Consider the following 18,858-nt stretch of genomic DNA (forward strand, 5'->3'; position numbering starts at 1 on the left):
CATAGATGGCAGCCCACCAGGCTCTGCTGTCCCTGGGATTCTCCAGGCAAGAACACTGGAGTGGATTGCCATTTCCTTCTCCAATGCAAGAAAGTGAAAAGTGAAAGTGAAGTTGCTCAGTCGTGTCCAACTCTTCTCGACCCCATGGACTGCAGTCTACCAGGCTCCTCCATCCATGGGATTTTCCAGGCAAGAGTACTGGAGTGGGGTGCCATTGCCTTCTCCGATATATATATATAGCTACCAGCTGGTATCTCAGGTGGTAAAGAATCCACCTGCAATGGAGGAGACCCTGGTTCGATTCCTGGGTCAGGAAGACCCCCTGGAGAAGGGATAGGCTACCCACTCCAGTATTCTTGAGCTTCCCTGGTGGCTCAGATGGTAAAGAATCTGCCTGCAATGCAGGAGACCTGGGTTCAATCCCTAGGTTGGGAATATCCCCTGGAGGAGGACATGGCAACCCACTCCAGTATTCTTGCCTGGAGAATGGATAAAACAAGACCCACTCTAGTGCACTTTATAAGAAGAAAGTGAAGATCTTTAAACTTTCATATAGGGAAAACAAACAGGTAGCATGTAAAGGATCAGGAAGCAGAATGACATTGAACTTCTTAACAAAACCTGGGGAGTCTGAAACAATGGAATAAAGCTTTTAAAAACCTAAAGGAAACCATTCCCAGAATAAAATCTTACATCCTACCAAACTATTACTTGTGAGTGAACTTAGCATAAAGACATTTTCAGACATGCATGACCTCAAAAAACAAAACGCCCTCCTTAAGTCTTTTTTCTCAAAAAGATACCAGAGGACGTGCTCCACAAAAACAAAGGAACGATTCCTTGAAGAGGAAGATTTGAGAACCGTGAAGCAGGGGAGCCACGGTCAGAAACAAAGGTGAAGGAAGTTCTCAGTATGACAGTTGTGCACCAGGCTTCGAGGGCAGGCTGAGTCAGGTCAGAAGGCACAGGGGAGAGAGAATTCAGGTGACGACAGTGATGCAACGTCTGATGGATCTGAACAAATTACACAGGGTGAACAGCTCGATATTCAATCAGTAAGAAGTATTACACAACTAAGTAAACAAAAAAAGAACAGAACATCATTTATTTGGGGGCGTGGAATACGAGGAAAGGTAATGAGATTTTACAATAAGGCACAGTTGTAAATGGGGATTCCCAGGTGGTGCTAGTGGTAAAGAACCCGCCTCCAATGCAGGAGACATAAAGCACATGCATTTGATCCCTGAGTCGGGGAGATCCCCTGCAGGAGGGCATGATAACCCACTTCAGTATTCTTGCCTGGAGAATCCCATGGACAGAGGAGGCTGGCTGGCTACAGTTTATGGGGTTACAAAGGGTCAGACATGACTGAAGCAACTTAGAACACAAATGCACGCACAGTTGTGAATAGTCATGATGACATAATAAAGTAAAAAATTATGATACATCCACTAGGGGGACAGCAGTGTAGAGAAGGGTTAGTGAAGAGGTAGGGGTAACAAAAGAGAGCTATATTATCCTTTTCCAAAATGACAACATGAAGTAGCAACACAAACATTTTGTATATAGAGAGGAGAGAAACAGCCAGAAGATCAGACAAAAAAGGTGAAAGTGATTGCCTGTGGGAAGGAGGAAAGGAGGGTGAGGGATAGATGTGCTGGTGTATATTCTGAAGTATGTCTTTGATAAAAATAAAACTTAAATATGAAAAAAAGTATGACAGTGCCACAAAAATATGTATGATACAAAGTAGCATTCATGCTCTGACTACAATCATATAACATCTGAAAAGAGCTTGACTGGGGTTTACAAAGGCATTAACAATTGTACTACGGTGGTAGGATTAAGAATAACTGCTTTCTTTTCCAAATTCCCAACACTATAAAGTGCTTACATAATTTGATAATCAGAAAGTGAGTTCATGAAGCTGAAAATGTATTTTCCTTACCATGGACTGAAAATTGGTTCAGAATTAACTCTATTTCCCAAATCCAAGATCAAGTTACCAAGGAGAGATCCTGGGTGGCTAGTGTTTTCTCTCTTTCTTATTCTTTTTTCCTTCCAAATCAGTATTGGGAATATTATGAACCAACTTTCTAAAAATTATCAATTAATCAGAAGTAATGTTTGTATTTAGCTTCTCCACTCATTGCCACTATTGTCTCAGCTATAGCGTTTGCAACACAATAAAAACAATTGCTCTGTCAATTCTGAGGGAATGAGAAAAAATATCTTCAAATATCCAAAGTTAATACTGCTTGAATAAAGAAAAGTTAATGTTTTAAAATTTGTGGTGTAAGACATTTGCATTATAATGACGTTTAATTTTAATGTTTAAGAAATGAAACAAAAGCAGCTCTGTGGTCTAACTATGGAGACACCTCATACAACATTCTGAAGATCCCATCGGATTTAACAAGTAATTAAAAACACTAATGCCTTTTCGTTGCACATGTGACACACAATGAAATTTAGTAAACTATCAAACAGGAGAAAAAAGTATAAAAATCATACCTAGTTCCACAACTCAAAGCTACAAAATCATAAATGCCGCTTGGATGTCTCTGAATGAAAATGAACACTGAGAATTTCTTTGACTAGTATTTGTACAAACCCTTCTCTTATCTGTAGGATGCTCTGTTTACAACTCACTTCCACAGAGGAAGATTTTAGTTTCAGGGGTAAATGATCCTGTGGGCAGTTTTTTGGTTGAAACAGTCTAAACAGTTACTTAAGCAGCAGAAAATCTGTCTCATTAAAAAAAAAAACAACTTTAGCTTTTTCCTTACAGGCTGTGTTTGGCACTATCACTGGTGCCTACACAACTGCCATAGCTCTCTGTCTTTGCTAACAGAACCCTCAAATTTTGAGTTTAGGTAGTGGATGGAGAACAGTGGTCACAAGGTAAGTAAACTTCTTCCCAGAGTTTCCCAAGAGTAAACCACTTCCCAACAAGAAATGATCATGTGATCTACTTCTGGCCATGAGTTATTAAGAAGATGCCGTTGGGAGGCGTGACTGGGAAAGCTCCCCGCCGCTCCCCTACCCACTGGATAAAAGAACAGACCATTGCAATATGAAATGCCCTCACTTTTTTTTCTTTGCTCTTTTTGTTTCCTTCTTGAATGCATTCCCTGGAGTGAGGACACAATGTCTGAGGCTGTGGCAGTCACTTTGTGACTCTGGGGCAACAATATGGAAAGAGCCTGGATCCCTGAGACTGTCACTGGGCAGCTGCAACCATCCTGGAATCCACACTTTCAGACTTTATTCAAATAAATGAATACATTATTCAAATAAATATTCTTTATTATATTTTAAAGCAAGTATTGCTCAACCTTTTTTTAGTGTCATGACATTCATAGGGCATGATAATATTTGTACTGCTTGTGGGGAACACGGAGGAGATTGCGGGCACCTGAGGTGAACAGCCCTGGGTGCTTTGGCTGCCCTACATCCCCTTCACCACCCTGAAGACCGAGGAGATAAATATCTCTGCTCATCTTTTTGTGGTTCACCTGTGGGCCTCACTATACAAGTTAGATCATTCTAGTTTAAGCTGTGCTTATCAATATATATTCTGTTACTTGGGCTAAAAGCACTTCCAACTAATACTTTTACTTCTTAATGCAAAGTGACAAGATTTCATAAGATATCTTCTACATTCTCTAGCAACATATAATACATAAGAAACAATGATTGAAGCCTAAATCACAAGCTTCCACTGACTGGACTACATGTTATTTAACTTGTGTTCTTTTTTGGCATATGGGGCCACTTTCTAACTGACAAAGGTCATGTTTCATGAGATTTTCAAATAGGAAGGGCTTCCCTTGTGGCTCAGCTGGTAAAGAATCTGCCTGCAATGCTGGGTTCGATTCCTGGATTGGGAAGATCCCCTAGAGAAGGGAAAGGCTACCTACTCCAGTATTCTGACTTGGAGAATTCCATGGACTGTATAGTCCATGGGGTTTCGAAGAGTCGGACACAACTGAGCAACTTTCACTTTTCACTTCAAATAGGAAAGCTTTCAAACAACGCAATTGAGAATATAGTCATGACTGAAGAACTGTCAATCTTAGAGGAATAAAATTCATTAGTATATAGAAGTCCATATTATGGGTCAAGTTATTGTATATTTTTATACAGTCTTAGGCTTGGGTACACAGGGCCTTGATAATAACTGACTTTTCTATATTCCTGTCATGTATGTTTCTAACTCTCTTTAACTAATTCCACTAGCTTACCCTATAGGGCTGACAGAAGCATTAAATAAAACAATACCTGTACAGTACCTAGCAGAATACATGGTATAGAGTAGGCATCCAATACATGTTCTTAATATTATTATCATAACAAGAAATGTAAAAATTTTGCCTTAATTAATTGCCATGGGCTTCCCAGGTGGCTCAGTGCTAAAGAACCCACCTGCCAAGCAGGAGATCCTTGGGCTGGGAAGGATCCCTGGGTTGGCAGAGGAAATGGCAACCCACTCCAGTATTATTGCTTGGGAAATCCTATGGACAGAGGAGCCTACCATGCTACAGTTCATGGGGTCACAAACAGCCAGACACGGCTTAGTGACTAAACAACAATGGTAGCCATACCACCATCAGTTTTCAAAAATTATCTTCCATATTTAGCAAAAGACTTTATAAATATTATTAGATAAGTGCTATAAAATATGAAGCTCTCACCATCCCCAGAATTCATGTAATTATTTCAGTCTTGGGCCAGCTCCCAGGTGATCTGCCTTCCTGTCTTGGCAAACAGGTATCATGCTCTGGTTATGGCTGAGAGCTGTGTGCTCTTCAACAAAAATATCCAGTTCCCCAGTTCTCTAGAGAACAGACTGAGAGGGTTTTTATGTGGGAGCCCCTTGTTTATTAAGAATTGCTTTTATGTCACTAAGGCAAGGAAATGAATTTTAAATCTGTCTCAGCCACAGAATGACACACGGGGCTGAATGAAAATCAGGGGCAAACTGGGGAACTCTGCTCTCTCACAGAGCCTGGGATGATGAGCTCAAGGCATCTGTCTGTACTTGAAAAGGTAGACGTATTCATTATTGTTACAAATATGGCTAGAAGCAAGTGATCAGTACACATCTTCCTGGAATTAAGCTTTTTAATAAAATGGCATTTCCCTTTTGGATATCCCTTCTTAGTTCAACTAAGAATATGCATCTCAAATATTGCATTTGGATAATGAAGAAATATTTTCTGAGCCAGAGAAACAGACACTATCATTAGGGACATGGAGTTTTTACTCTAGCACATTTCCTTTGCTGTAGGCATCACAGATAGTTCTTGACAAGTCATCTTTCCTAACTTCGTTTTCCTAACTCACTTTGCATAGATCTTTCACTGAACTTCTGAATACTGCTCACCTTCCATTTTATCTATTCATAGAAATATGATGGTTTCTTAAGAGTAAAGATTTTCCATCTTTCCGCCGCCCCCCCTCCCCGAATCTTATATAATAATATCCTGTGGCTAGAAGGTCCTTCCCAAATGTTGGGAGATACTGAATTAAAGTATATAAGAATGTGTATTATTTATGTTAATAGATGTGGTAAGATCCTAGCCTGAAACATTGAGATGGGGCAATGTCTATTTCAAGGATTTAGATCTGATAGGCTACTGGGACAGGCCCAGTGCAAGTCTGTTTGCTAAGGGTTGAGGGAGATTTAAGAAAGCAGATGAATTATGTCTTAAATATGAGAGGGTATGGCTAGTTAGTGGTAGGCTAACCCTAAGGACTCATGCTTTATTCTCAGGGCTAGAGACACAGAGAAAGTCACAGAGTCGGGTATGCTTCCCGATTTCCAGCATGGTGATGAGCTATAATTCAAAGCAAAAATACAAAGTACTCGTGGCAAAGTAGACTCTTAAACTCATGCACACTCAACCAGACACACACTTGTTATGGATGAATCCATTATTGATGGTTTTCCCTGTTTTGAAAAAGGATGTCCTGAACAAGAAGTCAGACAGCACAGGTCCGAGTACCAGCTCTGCTATTAAGTTACGTTGCAACCTCAGAATTCTCACTTGGCAACTCTCTGGGCCTCTATTAACACATAGACAAAGAAGCAGAGCCAGACATCCTATCTAATTGTACTGTCACCTCAAGCCCCTTAAAATAACAAAGGGTCAAAAAAGACATAAACTTAAAAAAGAGCAGAAGATGGGGAGAGGGTAACAGACACAACATTTTGGAGCCTAGAAGGCACATAGATAGGTAGTGACTGATTGCAAACCCAGGAGGGCTGAACCCTAAGCCACCAGTGGGGAAAGCAGAGACACACAAGGAAGTGTTAGTTGCTCAGTCGTGTCTGACTCTTTGCGATGCCATGAATGTAGCCCGCCAGGCTCCTATGTCCGTGGAATTCTCCAGGCAAAATACTGGAGTGGGTTGCCATTCCCTTCTCCAGGGGAACTTCCCAACCCCAGGCTTGAACCCATGTTTCCTGCATTGCAGGTAGATTCTTTACCAGCCTAGAAGGCACATAGGTAAAACTGATTGCAAACTCAAAAGAGCTGAATCCTAAGTCACCAGTGGGGAAAGCAGAGACACACACAGCCAGCCAAATACTCAGGCCCATTTTGGCAGAAAACTGGAAGACATTTCCCCCCTCTGATGAGCACATAGAACAGGCCACAAGTAGACCCAGGGACACCAGAGGCAGTTGAAGGAAATCAGTGTGATGAGGTTGAATGTGTGCCTATTATAATAGATGCTGAGACACCCAGCCCTCTTCCCAGCCACAGGTCCCACAAGGCTTACAGCCAGTCCTTTCTCTGTCAAGCAGGAAACTAGAAGCATCTTCTGTAAGGAATCAAACTAGGTCAAAGTAAAGACTGGTGGTGACTAACACTGGTTTCACATCAAAGAATCCAACCGATGCCTTTTAGTGAAGCTTGGGTAACTCAAACACTGAAGCTTCCAGTCAGACTTTTAATTTCCCATTCAAACATGTGGCTGAGCAAAAGCAAGGTTTTTCAGAAATTTGAGGAAAGCTGTGAATATGAAAGATGCAGACCAAAACAAACAGAAAAAGACAACCCATGTAAAAATTGAGACCAAGAGATAAGAAGAGACAAAAATCAGAGCAAAACAAACAAACAAAAAATCCTGATCTCTTCAGAAAGAAAAGAGAAGAAATTTCAACTGTGAAATAAGGAAAGAGTCCTAAAAAAGGAGCTGTAAGAAGAAGAAAGAAAGTGGAGGAAGAAAATTAAAAAAAAAAATTAGTTACAAAAATTTTCTCAAACTCAAAACCATGCATTTACCGATCAAAAAGGCCCTCTGAGTGTTCAACATAATGGTGGAAAATAGACCAAAGCATATCACCATGAACCACTGAGATACAAGGGGGAAGCTGAAGAGATAATAAGCTTCTAGAAAAAAACACAGACCACATACAGAACATCAGGAATCAGAATAGCACTGCATTTCTCAAGGGTAACTGGAAACTAGAAGATAACAGAGCAAAGCCTTGACAATTAAAAACAAGAAAGATTTACAGTGCAGAGTTCTATGTCAGCTAATCTATCAATCAAGTGTTAGGGGTAAGAATAAAGATTTGTTTGGACATGCAAGGCCTTGAATATTTTACTTGTGATGAATCCTGAGGAAGACACTAGAGGATGTGTTCCACAAAAATGAGGGAGTAAACCAAAAAAGAGGCAGATACAGGACATGATGAACAGGGGAATCAACACAGACAAGAGGTGATTAGGATCCCAGGATGGTGGAGAAGGGAAACTCCAAGATAACATATGAACTTCAGGCCCCAGAGGGCAGTCTAACCCAGACGGGAACAGGTCAGAAGACTTTGGGGAAACTTCTGTAAAACAATGAAATTAACAGAACTGGATGCATCTAAATAGTTTGGGAAGCAATTAAGACAACTGGTAAAGAGTTTAGACTTCCGTTAAATACAAATACATAGACAGCTAAGCAAATAAAAGGACAAGATAATTATTTATTACAGAGAAAACAAAAAGTCATACAGAAAAGGAAACTGAAGCACAATATTTACATAGTTATAATAAAACAATCGATATAGATCTAAGCACAATCATGATGTAACTATACTGGAGACTAGAAGGGTGGGTGGGAAGGGTGCATGTATGGGGTGAAAAGACAGCTAAATATTCATCTGTAGTGGGAAATTGTTAGCTAATGTCCAAACCTAATGTCAAGAAACAGCAATACAAGCATGCTGTTTAGAGATACAGAATTAATTGCCAAATGCATCAAATAGAAGAGCTGAGAGTGGTTACATCTGGGGACAGTAAAGTGTAAGGGGAGGTGAACAAGGACCTGCTCTTTTTCCTAATTAACTTTATACAACCATTTGACTGTTTAACTCAGTATAGAGAATTTTGATATAAAAGAAAAAAGAATTGGATGATATAATGTCAAAGTGTGTGTGTTAGACACTCAGTTGTGTCCGACTCTTTGTGAGCCCATGGACTATAGGATTCTCCAGGCAAGAATACTGGAGTGGGTTGCCATTTCCTTCTCCTATGATGTCAAAAGGACTCTTCTATTTCCAAAGCTCCATGATTTTAGGGCAAGTTTAGCTACTAGGATTGGAAATGCATCAGGAAGGTGAGCAGGGAAACTCAACGTATTATTATTTTTTTTTTCATTTATTTTTATTAGTTGGAGGCTAATTACTTTACAATATTGTAGTGGTTTTTGTCATACATTGACTTGAATTAGCCATGGATTTACATGTATTCCCCATCCCGATCCCCCCTCCCACCTCCCTCTCTACCCGCTCCCTCTGGGTCTTCCCAGTGCACTAGGCCCGAGCACTTGTCTCATGCATCCAACCTGGGCTGGTGATCTGGGAAACTCACTTATTAACTTGGCCTTGGCATGTCTGACTTCTCTCCTGTCACAACCCAGTGACAACAAAGAAAATGGCCAGTAATGGCAGTTAGAATTATTAGAACATGAACCCAGATGCACTTACATATAAATAAAAGATAAAACACTTTTGCCCAGACTTAGTGCCTGAATACATAGAAATGTATTCTTCCAATGTGATGAGAAACTACAAAAGAGAGAAATTAACCCATATTTTATCAAGTAGCCATCATGATGAATTTTCATTTTAGCCAAATCCTTTGTTGAGAAAACAAGTCTGGTTGTTTTTAAGTTCTTCTGTGACCTTCCAAACATTAATTCTTAATATGGCTGGCCAGAAAATTAATTAATAAGCTCCTTTATATCATTATATTTCATCTTTATTACTTTATCCTTGAAAGCAGGTTATTAAATAATTACATTTTGGATTAGTATTATTCTGATTTGAGATTTTATCAATGCCTCCTAATTCCCTCATTACACTTACCTAATTCTCCTGACACCCAGACTATCATGAGCTTCAAGCAAAGGGCCGTTGTGTTTAGCTGGCCTGTGGGGTGGGGGTGGAGGTGGGGGGGGCAGTCTGTCAAGTTTCTCTGAAATCAATGAGTCCTCAGTAGCAGGTTTACATTTATGGACTTCCACAGTGAAATTGTACCCTCAAAGATCACAAAAATCTAAATTACAAGGAGATAAAGCTGGCTACTTGGGAGATAATTCCATAGATAACAGGATTAAACAGAGGATGTTGAGGATCAACTTCCTTCTAGAGCCTTGGAAGAAATGATGTTTGTTACTTTGTGTATATTAGGTATATCAGAGTTGCAAAATCAAACTTGGGATCCTGGCAGAGCCTGGCACCTGGGGGTCCCTGGATGGAGGAGGAAGGGAGGGAGCTAGTAGAGAGGACCTGGAAGGACTTCACGCATCACAGTCTCAGGCCCTGGCAGTCATCATTACTTTGTATTGTGGTTATCAGAACTAGATGAGAAGGCAAATGGGAACACAGGAGATGCGCTAAAAGAGGATACCCCAAAGGGAGGCTGTGACAGGTGAGGTGATAAGGACAAGCCCGTGGCACGGCCCTGTATGGGGTCACTTGGACAGGAGTTGTCTAGGGCAAGACACCAACTTCATAAGACGGGCTAAACTGAAGGGTGGAATTAGAGTGTGATGTGGACAAGTCAAGCAGGCCGAGGGAGACAGACAGGATCGAGAGGGTGACTTCTGGGGCCCAGAAGGATCTAACTGATCTCTAAGTAGACCAAGAGAGTCATGAAGCTCATGGGGTCTTAAACAGATGGCTTTGCTTGGCCACTGAGTCAAGGGTCTCTGTAGACTTAGTCAAGTTCAGAAGAGCAGAAATGTAGTTTGGCCAAAGGTCACAGAGGCTGAGCTGGGAAGCCAGTCTAGGGCAGGCTGGAGTCTTCCAGAGGTATTGCTAACCTAAAATTCCTTTAAGGCAAGGGAACCTTTGCTTAGGATATGTCCAGGTAGAGTTGAAGTACAAGAAAGGCATTGAGGTCTTGTCTCCCCACTATCATCTGATATCAGTCCACTTTATATGGCAGGCATTACATATTATATCCTCTTAAGTCCTTGAATGAGCCCATCTGTGTATCGGCTTAACCACAAGGCAAAGAAATTGTTTCATACCTCAGAAAAAATAGAGAAGGGGAGGAGTATCTTTCAAAGAACTTTTTTCTTCAACTCTAGCATGAGTTGAAGAATTCCTTGAGGAGTATGGAAAACCTAAATGGAGGAACCAATCACATTCTGAGATGCATTTCTCTAGAGGTTCAGTGAAGAAGGGCAGGGGTCTGGGCAGGATCTACAGAGGTACATCTACCACCAGCAAGATGTTCTTCCAGAGAGACTGCATTAGTGGCCGAAGTCAAGCAAATAGAGACATGATGGTTTGGTCCCAGAACTACAATGTAGAAAAAAGACTGAAGAGGTTATTTTTCATCAGTTAAGATATCCAAAGGCTGGCCAACATTTTTCCACATTTTTTTTCCCTCATATAGCTTACTCATCAATTGGATCCATTAAAACTTTTTAATAATGCACGAAAAGCACCTAGAAATATTACCATGTAACAATTCATCAAAAAATGTGAGTGTTCTTTGAATTAATGCTGAATCCTAAATTATTCTTCATAAATGTCAAATATCTGAAAAATTCACTTCAATTTCCTGCCTAGGCTGAAACATATGAGGGATCATTTGAAAAGCTGATCACTTCAGAAGTAATTTTATAATTTGTCAAAAAAAAAAGTGTCATCTAACAAAATCCAGGCATAGAGTATATGATGTAAATCTGGTTTTTTTTTTTTTTTGGCCTCAGTTTGTGGAGAGGAAGCTAAACTAACAGGCATACTGTGATGCTGCTATGAGGCTCCAATTTTCTCTGCAGGGGCCCCAATCACAACTGGAAAAGGATATGAACATGGCTCTTAGGTTCGCCTGTAACACAGCATGCCTAAAGAGGTCCTAATTTCTAAAATAAGACATTCTTCTCTTGGGAGGCTGGGTAACAAAGCAGGCTTTGCCTCAGGATTCTCAGGACTGCTATTCTCCCCAAACGTGTATCATCATTTGCTTGGTGACCTGCTTTCCTGACACTAGAGACACTAAACCCTTCTCTTAACTCTAAACAGAACGGAAATGACATTACATCTCTCCACTCCCTCAAATGTGTATTTGCTCTAAACTGAGTTATATTCAGTAAATAAGTGGGATGGACTGGGGTCTTGGCAATAAAGTGCATTGCCTAGGGCAGGGGTGATGGCTACCTTGTCTCTGAAGGCTATTGCCTGCTCTATCAGCTGGATTCCCCAGGTTTACAAACCTCTTTGTGGAATTCTTGAGCTCAAGAACCTTTCTTATCTATTCCATGTACCTGGAATTAGCTAAGACATTTCTTTGAGTATTTAAAATCAGCATCTACTCTAGTATAGTATCAGGGAAAGCATTATTGGCTATCAGACTTATTGGTAAATACTGAAGTCTCTAATTACCCACATTATTAAAAAAATCATAGCTACCTTACATTCTATTATTATCTTGGCACAGTAATAAATTGGCTCTGATTCCCTTTATAAGAGTCTAAACTGATTCTTGTTCTTGCACACACTCAATCTTTATAAAACTTTGATTTTTGTAATTCTTTTGTGTGAAAGATCTTACATCTATCTCAGTCTTCCCTTTGTGTGCTGAGGCTATTATTAATATTCTGTCTCAACTCTCCTTTGCAAAGCTGGGGCCAAGAATTGGCAAACCACGTTCCTCAGGCTCCTTGGCCAGGTTCTGCCAGTTGAGGACACTGCCAGGAAATGAGGTGAGAGGAAGGGAGAAGGCTTGGGTCTCTTCCTACATTTTCTTTCTTTCTTCTTTGGGTGGTGTCTTTGGAGCTGGCCGTGTCCCTGCCACTCTCCCAGCTCTGTAGGTGACATCCTTCTCTATTGTTCCTGCTCCTCAGGGGGCATGTGGTCCCCAGGTGTGGCCTCCTTCCTGAGTTTGAGGTTCTGGTGGCATGGCAGGGCTCCCGCTAGGAGCTGTTTCCTGCAGTTACTTAGTTGGGTTTCTGCAACTCCCTGCTTTCACTCTTCCAGCCTCCCACACTCTGTAACCCTTTCCTAAATTCTCTCTGAAATTCCAAGTGTGTTTTCTGTTTCCTTGACAGGACTCTGACTACAGAGAACTCCATGAGGGCTTTTTGCCAAAAATAACTATATCTTGCCCCTTAGAGTGGGACTTATGGGGAAGCCGCAAAGTGTCAGGGTCTGGAATCACTTATTTTAACGAGTATTTTGAAGCTGCTTACTATGTGCCAAGAGGCATGATAAGTGCTCTTCAAAGATTATTACATTTAAGGTAATGATGCTCTGGGGCAGTAGCATAATAATCCACATTTTATAAATGAGTAACTGAGATGCACAAAGTTAAGGTGACCTGCCCAATGTTCGAGAGGTAGAAGTGGCAGTTTGAGGACTAATGCCCTAACTGATGATTTATAATAATGAAAGTGAAAGAGAAAAACCTGACTGGGGTTAATGGTGGCAAGAAGGTCCATCTGCAGGCAGGAGTACTGAGATGAAGATGCATAAAATCACAAAGGGTGTGTCGAGGTCAGGTTCAAAATCTAGCATCAACAGAAGGGCTACAGAGACCTTCTGATGGGCTGGCAGAGCCCTCAGCTGGCATCTAGGTACAGCAAGGAGCTGCCATGGCCTCAGCAGATACTGCAGGCATGCAGCGTCCCTCTCTGGAGATTATGGTTACAGAACTGGAATTACTGGCAAGTTTGTGCCCTCGACTTTTTCTCCCTTTGTTTTGTAAGTAATAAAGATTCCTTTGAACCTTACTATGTCAGCAGAGGATACGGGGTTTTCTAAAGCAAGCAGAAACATACCTAACAAGTCTCTTCTCAGTGAACTTCTGCCATTTATGACCATGTAACGAGTACTATGTACAGGGTATTATGCTTAGCAAAAAGTCAGACAGAGAAAGGCAAAAACTGTATATTAATACTTATATGTGAAATCTAAAAAATAAAACAAATGAATGAATATGACAAGTATAGAAACAGATTCACAGATATAGAGAACAAACTAGTGATTACCAGTGGGGGAAGAGAGAATGGGAGGGGCAAGTTACGAGTAGGAGAGTAAGAGATACAAACTACCATGTACAAAATAAATATAAGCAACAAGGTTATAGGGAATCTGACCAATATTTTATAATAACTTTCAATGGAGTATAATCTACTAAAGTAGTGAATCACTATGTAGTACATATAAAACTAATATAACATTATAAATTAACTATAGTTCAATTTAAAAAATCAATGATCATGTAACAGTTTGAAGTGTATCTGGAGAACTGAAAATAAAAACATAAGGAAACAGCTATTTTAGGTTTCTTGTGAATTTAAACTAATATGTCATATTTTTAGTGTTTGAAAACCAAAACTAACATTTCTGAAAGTGAAAATCCTTACTCAAAATCACATGGAAAAAGAAAAGGCAAAACAGATAGGGAAGAAGAGAACATGTGTGGATGTTACTGAATTTCCATTAAAAGCATCATTTAAAAGCCATCTTGTCTGAGATGTGGAAGATGGGGAAGGACAACTGTTGAATGGCTGAGGCTGTGCCTTAATACTCTATCTGTCAGTGCTGTGTGTAGATTATGTGGCTCTATTTTTTAGCCACTTGACCTCAGGAAAGTTAGCTAAATTGCTAAGCATCCCTCATCTGTAAACTGGAGATAAGATAGGGTTGCTGTGAGAATTACTAAAGGAAATCAGCCCTGATTATTCATTGGAAGGACTGATGCTGAAGCTGAAGCTCCAATACTTTGGCCACCTGATGTGAAGAACCAACTCATTAGAAAAGTCCCTAATGCTGGGAAAGACTGAAGGCAGGAGGAGAAGGGAATGACAGAGAATGAGATGGTTGGATGGCATCACTGACTCAATGGACATGAGTTTGAGTGGGCTGTGGGAGATGGTGAGGGAGAGGGAAACCTGGTGTGCTGTAGGCCATGGGTCACAAAAAATAGGACATGACTGAGCGAATGAACAACAATGAGAATGAAGTGACTTGAGTCAAGAACCTAACACAAATCCTTAATAAGCCCCAATAACTAGCTATTTTGTAGTTATTACTGGATTATTATTGATGGTTTGAAGTATAACTAGTACTATGATAGAAAAGTTCCCATAACTATCATGTTTTTAGTAAGCAAACTCAGCTCAGTGACTTCTAGAATAAACATCATAGGTAGATGTTAACATAAGCCCACCACTTTGCCAACTGGAAATACTTTAGTTATTAAATAGTGAAGAAAAAAAAAATGCTCAGAGGGCCAGAATTCACATTAAGAAAAAAAACCCAACTGACCATCTGTGCATAACATACACATCAAGGATAAGACCAGAGGTCTTCGGAGACCAGGATGAGAAAGGTGGCACAGTGGAAAGACCATGAGGCTTGGACTCCAGAGACCTGTGTTCCAATTTAAATCCTGTTAGCAGGCTCTGTGACTTTGGATATGTCATATAATGCATGTCTCTGCATTTATCTTCCTTTATCTTTTCGACAGCATCTGTAAAATAATGGGTCTCTAACATTCTTTGGGATGGCTCTACCTATATGTCTTTAAATTTGAATGATAAGCAATTTGTGGGGAGGAGCTTGTAGATAGAGACAACTGTTCCACCCTCTCTGAGGTTTACCATTCTCTACTGGCAGGAAGGAAGGGCATAGAACTGTGCTTGGAGCCACTGAGTCAGCCTTTGAGGTCTCAAATGTTGGACTCCTCACTTAGGGAGCCTTTGCCAGCTGGCCCTCCGTGGACGAATGACCAGTGGTTTTTCTCTGACCTACCCGTCCTTCTCACAATATTTCAAATGTCTTCAGTCTGAGCCAACTATTAGAAATAGCCACTAGCAAAACACGAGACTAGACAGAGTGGTGATGATGGTAAAGCCATCTTTGGTGGGAAAAGGATAAACATATTGGAATGCAGTAGGGCTTTCGATCCTTATATATAATAAGAGCTTCACGTTTGCTACCAACTGTGCAGGAAATCACAAAAAGAATCAAAATTCATGTGTGCAACCAACTTCCACAACACTAAACTGTTCTTAACTTTGAGATAAAACACATTTGCCTCTGTATTCCTTAGTGCTCAATTTGTATCTCCTTTCAAAAAACAGAATTCTTATTAGGAAAGAAAAATTCAAGAATCAAAACTTCAGAATTAAAATCCCACCATTTGACTGGGAAGCAAGAACTTATAACAGTTTCTTTGTATTCTTATGAATTGCATGCTCTAACATAGAACTGTTGAGTAGAACTTGAAAATATATACTCCCAGTAATATGCTTTAAAAATGATAGTATATTTTTGTTTCCTAGTCAATTTTTGGAGTACACTTAAAAAAAAGAATAAATTACTGCTGGAATTTTTGAAGTCACAAAGAATAATCTTTTTTAAAAAAGAAAAGGAGTAATTCTAAGAGATAGCAGCAGCCCACTACAGTATATAATTTAGGAGTGGAAACATTCAGGCACTAACTGACATTTTTCAAACTTAAAAGATTCTGACCCACTACAATATTGTAAAGTAATTAGCCTCCAACTAATAAAAATAAATGAAAAAAAATAAAATGGGTTTGCATTCCATGAAAAAAAAAAAAAGATTCTGAAAGGATGGACACAATGACAACTGTTAGTTGAAATATTTACTATTTCATATTTAAGTACAGATATGTATAGTATAATGTGGAAGTGGGAAAACTGACTACTCTGCCTTAACATAAAAATGATTCATAAAGAAAGGGAAAACCTAACGTGAATTATAAACATCAATCTTCTTTCCAGGCTGTCTGGATTAGGTTTTAAACTTTAGTGGGCCTGAAGAGACTTAGAATATTGTCTATGTATTGCCTCAAGAGACACCATGTAGGACTAGGGGGACTCTAAAGGAAAAAAATGATAGGAACAAAATACGACAACTTCGTTTCAATTGGCTGGAAAGGCTTCCCTGCTGAGTAATTAGGGGTGGGCAGGTGGGTGGGGAACTAGGCATATTGATTCCCGGGGGTTGAATCACCATTATTTCTCTTCAAGGTTCTTTAGCACCTCTGTCTTTTTTGCACCTTTTCCTTATGATTTCCCTATGGCAGTCATTAAGATCTGAGGCATGTTTTTGACTTCTCTTACACATAATGGGTAAAGAGCAGAAATGCCCATAGGAGCACGCAGGCCAGAGCAGAGATGACCACAGCAGAGGGTGCTGACCCGGAGTGTCCATGCTCTCCTCTCCAGCATGAAGCAAGGGAGCCAAGTGGTACCACAATTAGTGATTTTTCAAAAGAATTTGGGCATTTTAGTGAAATACGATATGATTACTTAGTGATGATTTAGTGATATGATTTTAAAATGTTGGTTTCTTTGAAAAATACTCGCGGTTCACAACGTGCTTTTCTCTGGCTTGCATCCCTCGGGCAGGACCTCCACTTGATTGTGACAAAAGTTGCAAGGCTACTGGTGGGCCAGCTCGGGGATGTGTACCTGGAGTAGGTTTTCTGATGTCCCACCCACAGTGCAATGCACCCCCAAGCCTGTTTAGAGACTTTGTGAATTCTCTGTTTCAAATCCCTTTCTGCTTAAGACCCCGTGGTTTCTTGTTCTTGCAACTGAACCCAAATGGATAGCTAAATATGTCAAATTGCAACTTGGAGATACAATGCCACAGAAGACTAATTTCAAACAATTCACTTAAAAAAAGAGAGAGAAAGGGGAAAATATCATAGACAACACTGATGCTTTGCCCATCTAAATGATAACCTGTATCAGCATAAATAAAGGTATCAGGAGTTGTATACCACAGCCCTGGAGCAGGCAAGGTATCTCCCAAGCTGGCCAGAAAGGATTGGGAGTTAGAAGGAACTCTGATTCAGATCCTCAAGGAACCTTATAAATACCCAAGAGCTGAATACCTCTGGTAAAGAGACTGACCACAACCACTGCCACCAAAAACAAACATACAAAACCCTTGTATTTTTGTGCTGAAAATTCTAGTATGTAATTTAACAGCACATCCAACTATCTGCCCTGACAATGAGTGCACTAGCCAATGGTAAAGAAACCACCACAGCTTCACATGAGAATTGATTTTGACCTTTCAAAGAACTTCCTGTGACTTTCCAGTCATCTTTTGAGCTGCTATTTACATTTGAGAGCAAAAGAACAATCTTCACAGCTGTACCGTATGAATAGGAGAAACTGTTGCTTCACTAATTTACATAACAAATTTGAACATCAAGGTACATGTTCATGTTAGGTATAAATTACTTTAAATTTTTCTAATTTGAGGAAGCTACCCAAATTACTTTTACAGTTCAGATGAGTTGAATAAGTTACAACAGAGCCTTATTTGTTGGTCCTCGAGTAGAGTGATCCAAATGGAAGTCCAGGCAAGATTTGTGATTCATCTTGTCCTTTCTTCCTCTTTTTCAGACTGTCTCATCTGCTACCACCTAACCTGTATCTAGCTGAGAGAGAAGGGAGCAGCAACAAAAAGGAATTTCTACAGAAGCTTCACTGTGAAGAAAGTTGAACACCGAAAAATTGATGCTTTTGAATTGTGGTGTTGGAGAAGACTCTTGAGAGTCCCTTGGACTGCAAGGAGATCCAACCAGTCCATCCTAAAGGAGATCAGTCCTGGGTGTTCATTGGAAGGACTGATGCTGAAGCTGAAACTCTAGTACTTTGACCACCTCATGTGAAGAGTTGACTCATTGGAAAAGACCCTGATGCTGGGAGGGATTGGGGGCAGGAGGAGAAGGGGTCGACAGAGGATGAGATGGCTGGATGGCATCACGGACTCGATGGGCATGCGTTTGAGTAAACTCCGGGAGTTTATGATGGACAGGGAGGCCTGGTGTACTGCGATTCATGGGGTTGCAAAGAGTCGGACACGACTGAGCGACTGAACTGAACTGAACTGAACAGAAGCTTCAACTACCAAATCTTAACCTGCTGAAGACCAAGCTAGGATTTTCAAGGATGCACACATTAAAAATGAATCTATCACACTGAGTCCTCTTTCTGGAGGTGAACCAAGTTCCTAGGTTGGAGGGGGGAAATGACTTACTGTATAAAAAGCACTTGTACAAATTTGATCTTGATTCTTGAGAGCTGAATTTTAACAAGAACCAGTTCAACATTTAACAGATAATTATTGAGAAGGTATACACAGTAGTCCCTACCCTGTAATTGAAGCTAGTTACAGAAATGCCTATATAAAAATAGAAAAAATAACTAGTCTCACAAAGTTGTGATCTTTTTGTAAATATATTTTCTATTACTAGAACCAGTGTTTGAGAACATTTATCTAATTTTTATTAGAAAAATATCTAACAAAAATTCACTTTCTATCTAAGAAATTTCAGTAACCCA

The 18,858-nt window shown here is 40.1% G+C and overlaps 1 protein-coding gene across 3 annotated transcripts in view; it reads right to left on the reverse strand.

The window, feature by feature from the left end:
- PIP5K1B (phosphatidylinositol-4-phosphate 5-kinase type 1 beta) overlaps nt 1–18,858 on the reverse strand; it is a 330,950-nt gene that overhangs the window by 60,207 nt on the left and 251,885 nt on the right. The window contains exon 14 of one of the 3 annotated variants that reach the window (XM_043487133.1): nt 12,445–12,523. The exons of the other annotated variants lie outside the window; for them this stretch is intronic. Within the exon in view, the coding sequence (XP_043343068.1) occupies nt 12,460–12,523 (64 nt within the window). The 3' untranslated portion in view covers nt 12,445–12,459. Of the gene's footprint in view, nt 1–12,444; nt 12,524–18,858 lie in introns of those variants that run through there. 3 annotated transcript variants of the gene reach the window in all.

The sequence above is a fragment of the Cervus canadensis genome, chromosome 14, assembly GCF_019320065.1.
Source record: "Cervus canadensis isolate Bull #8, Minnesota chromosome 14, ASM1932006v1, whole genome shotgun sequence".
Classification (NCBI taxonomy): domain Eukaryota; kingdom Metazoa; phylum Chordata; class Mammalia; order Artiodactyla; family Cervidae; genus Cervus; species Cervus canadensis.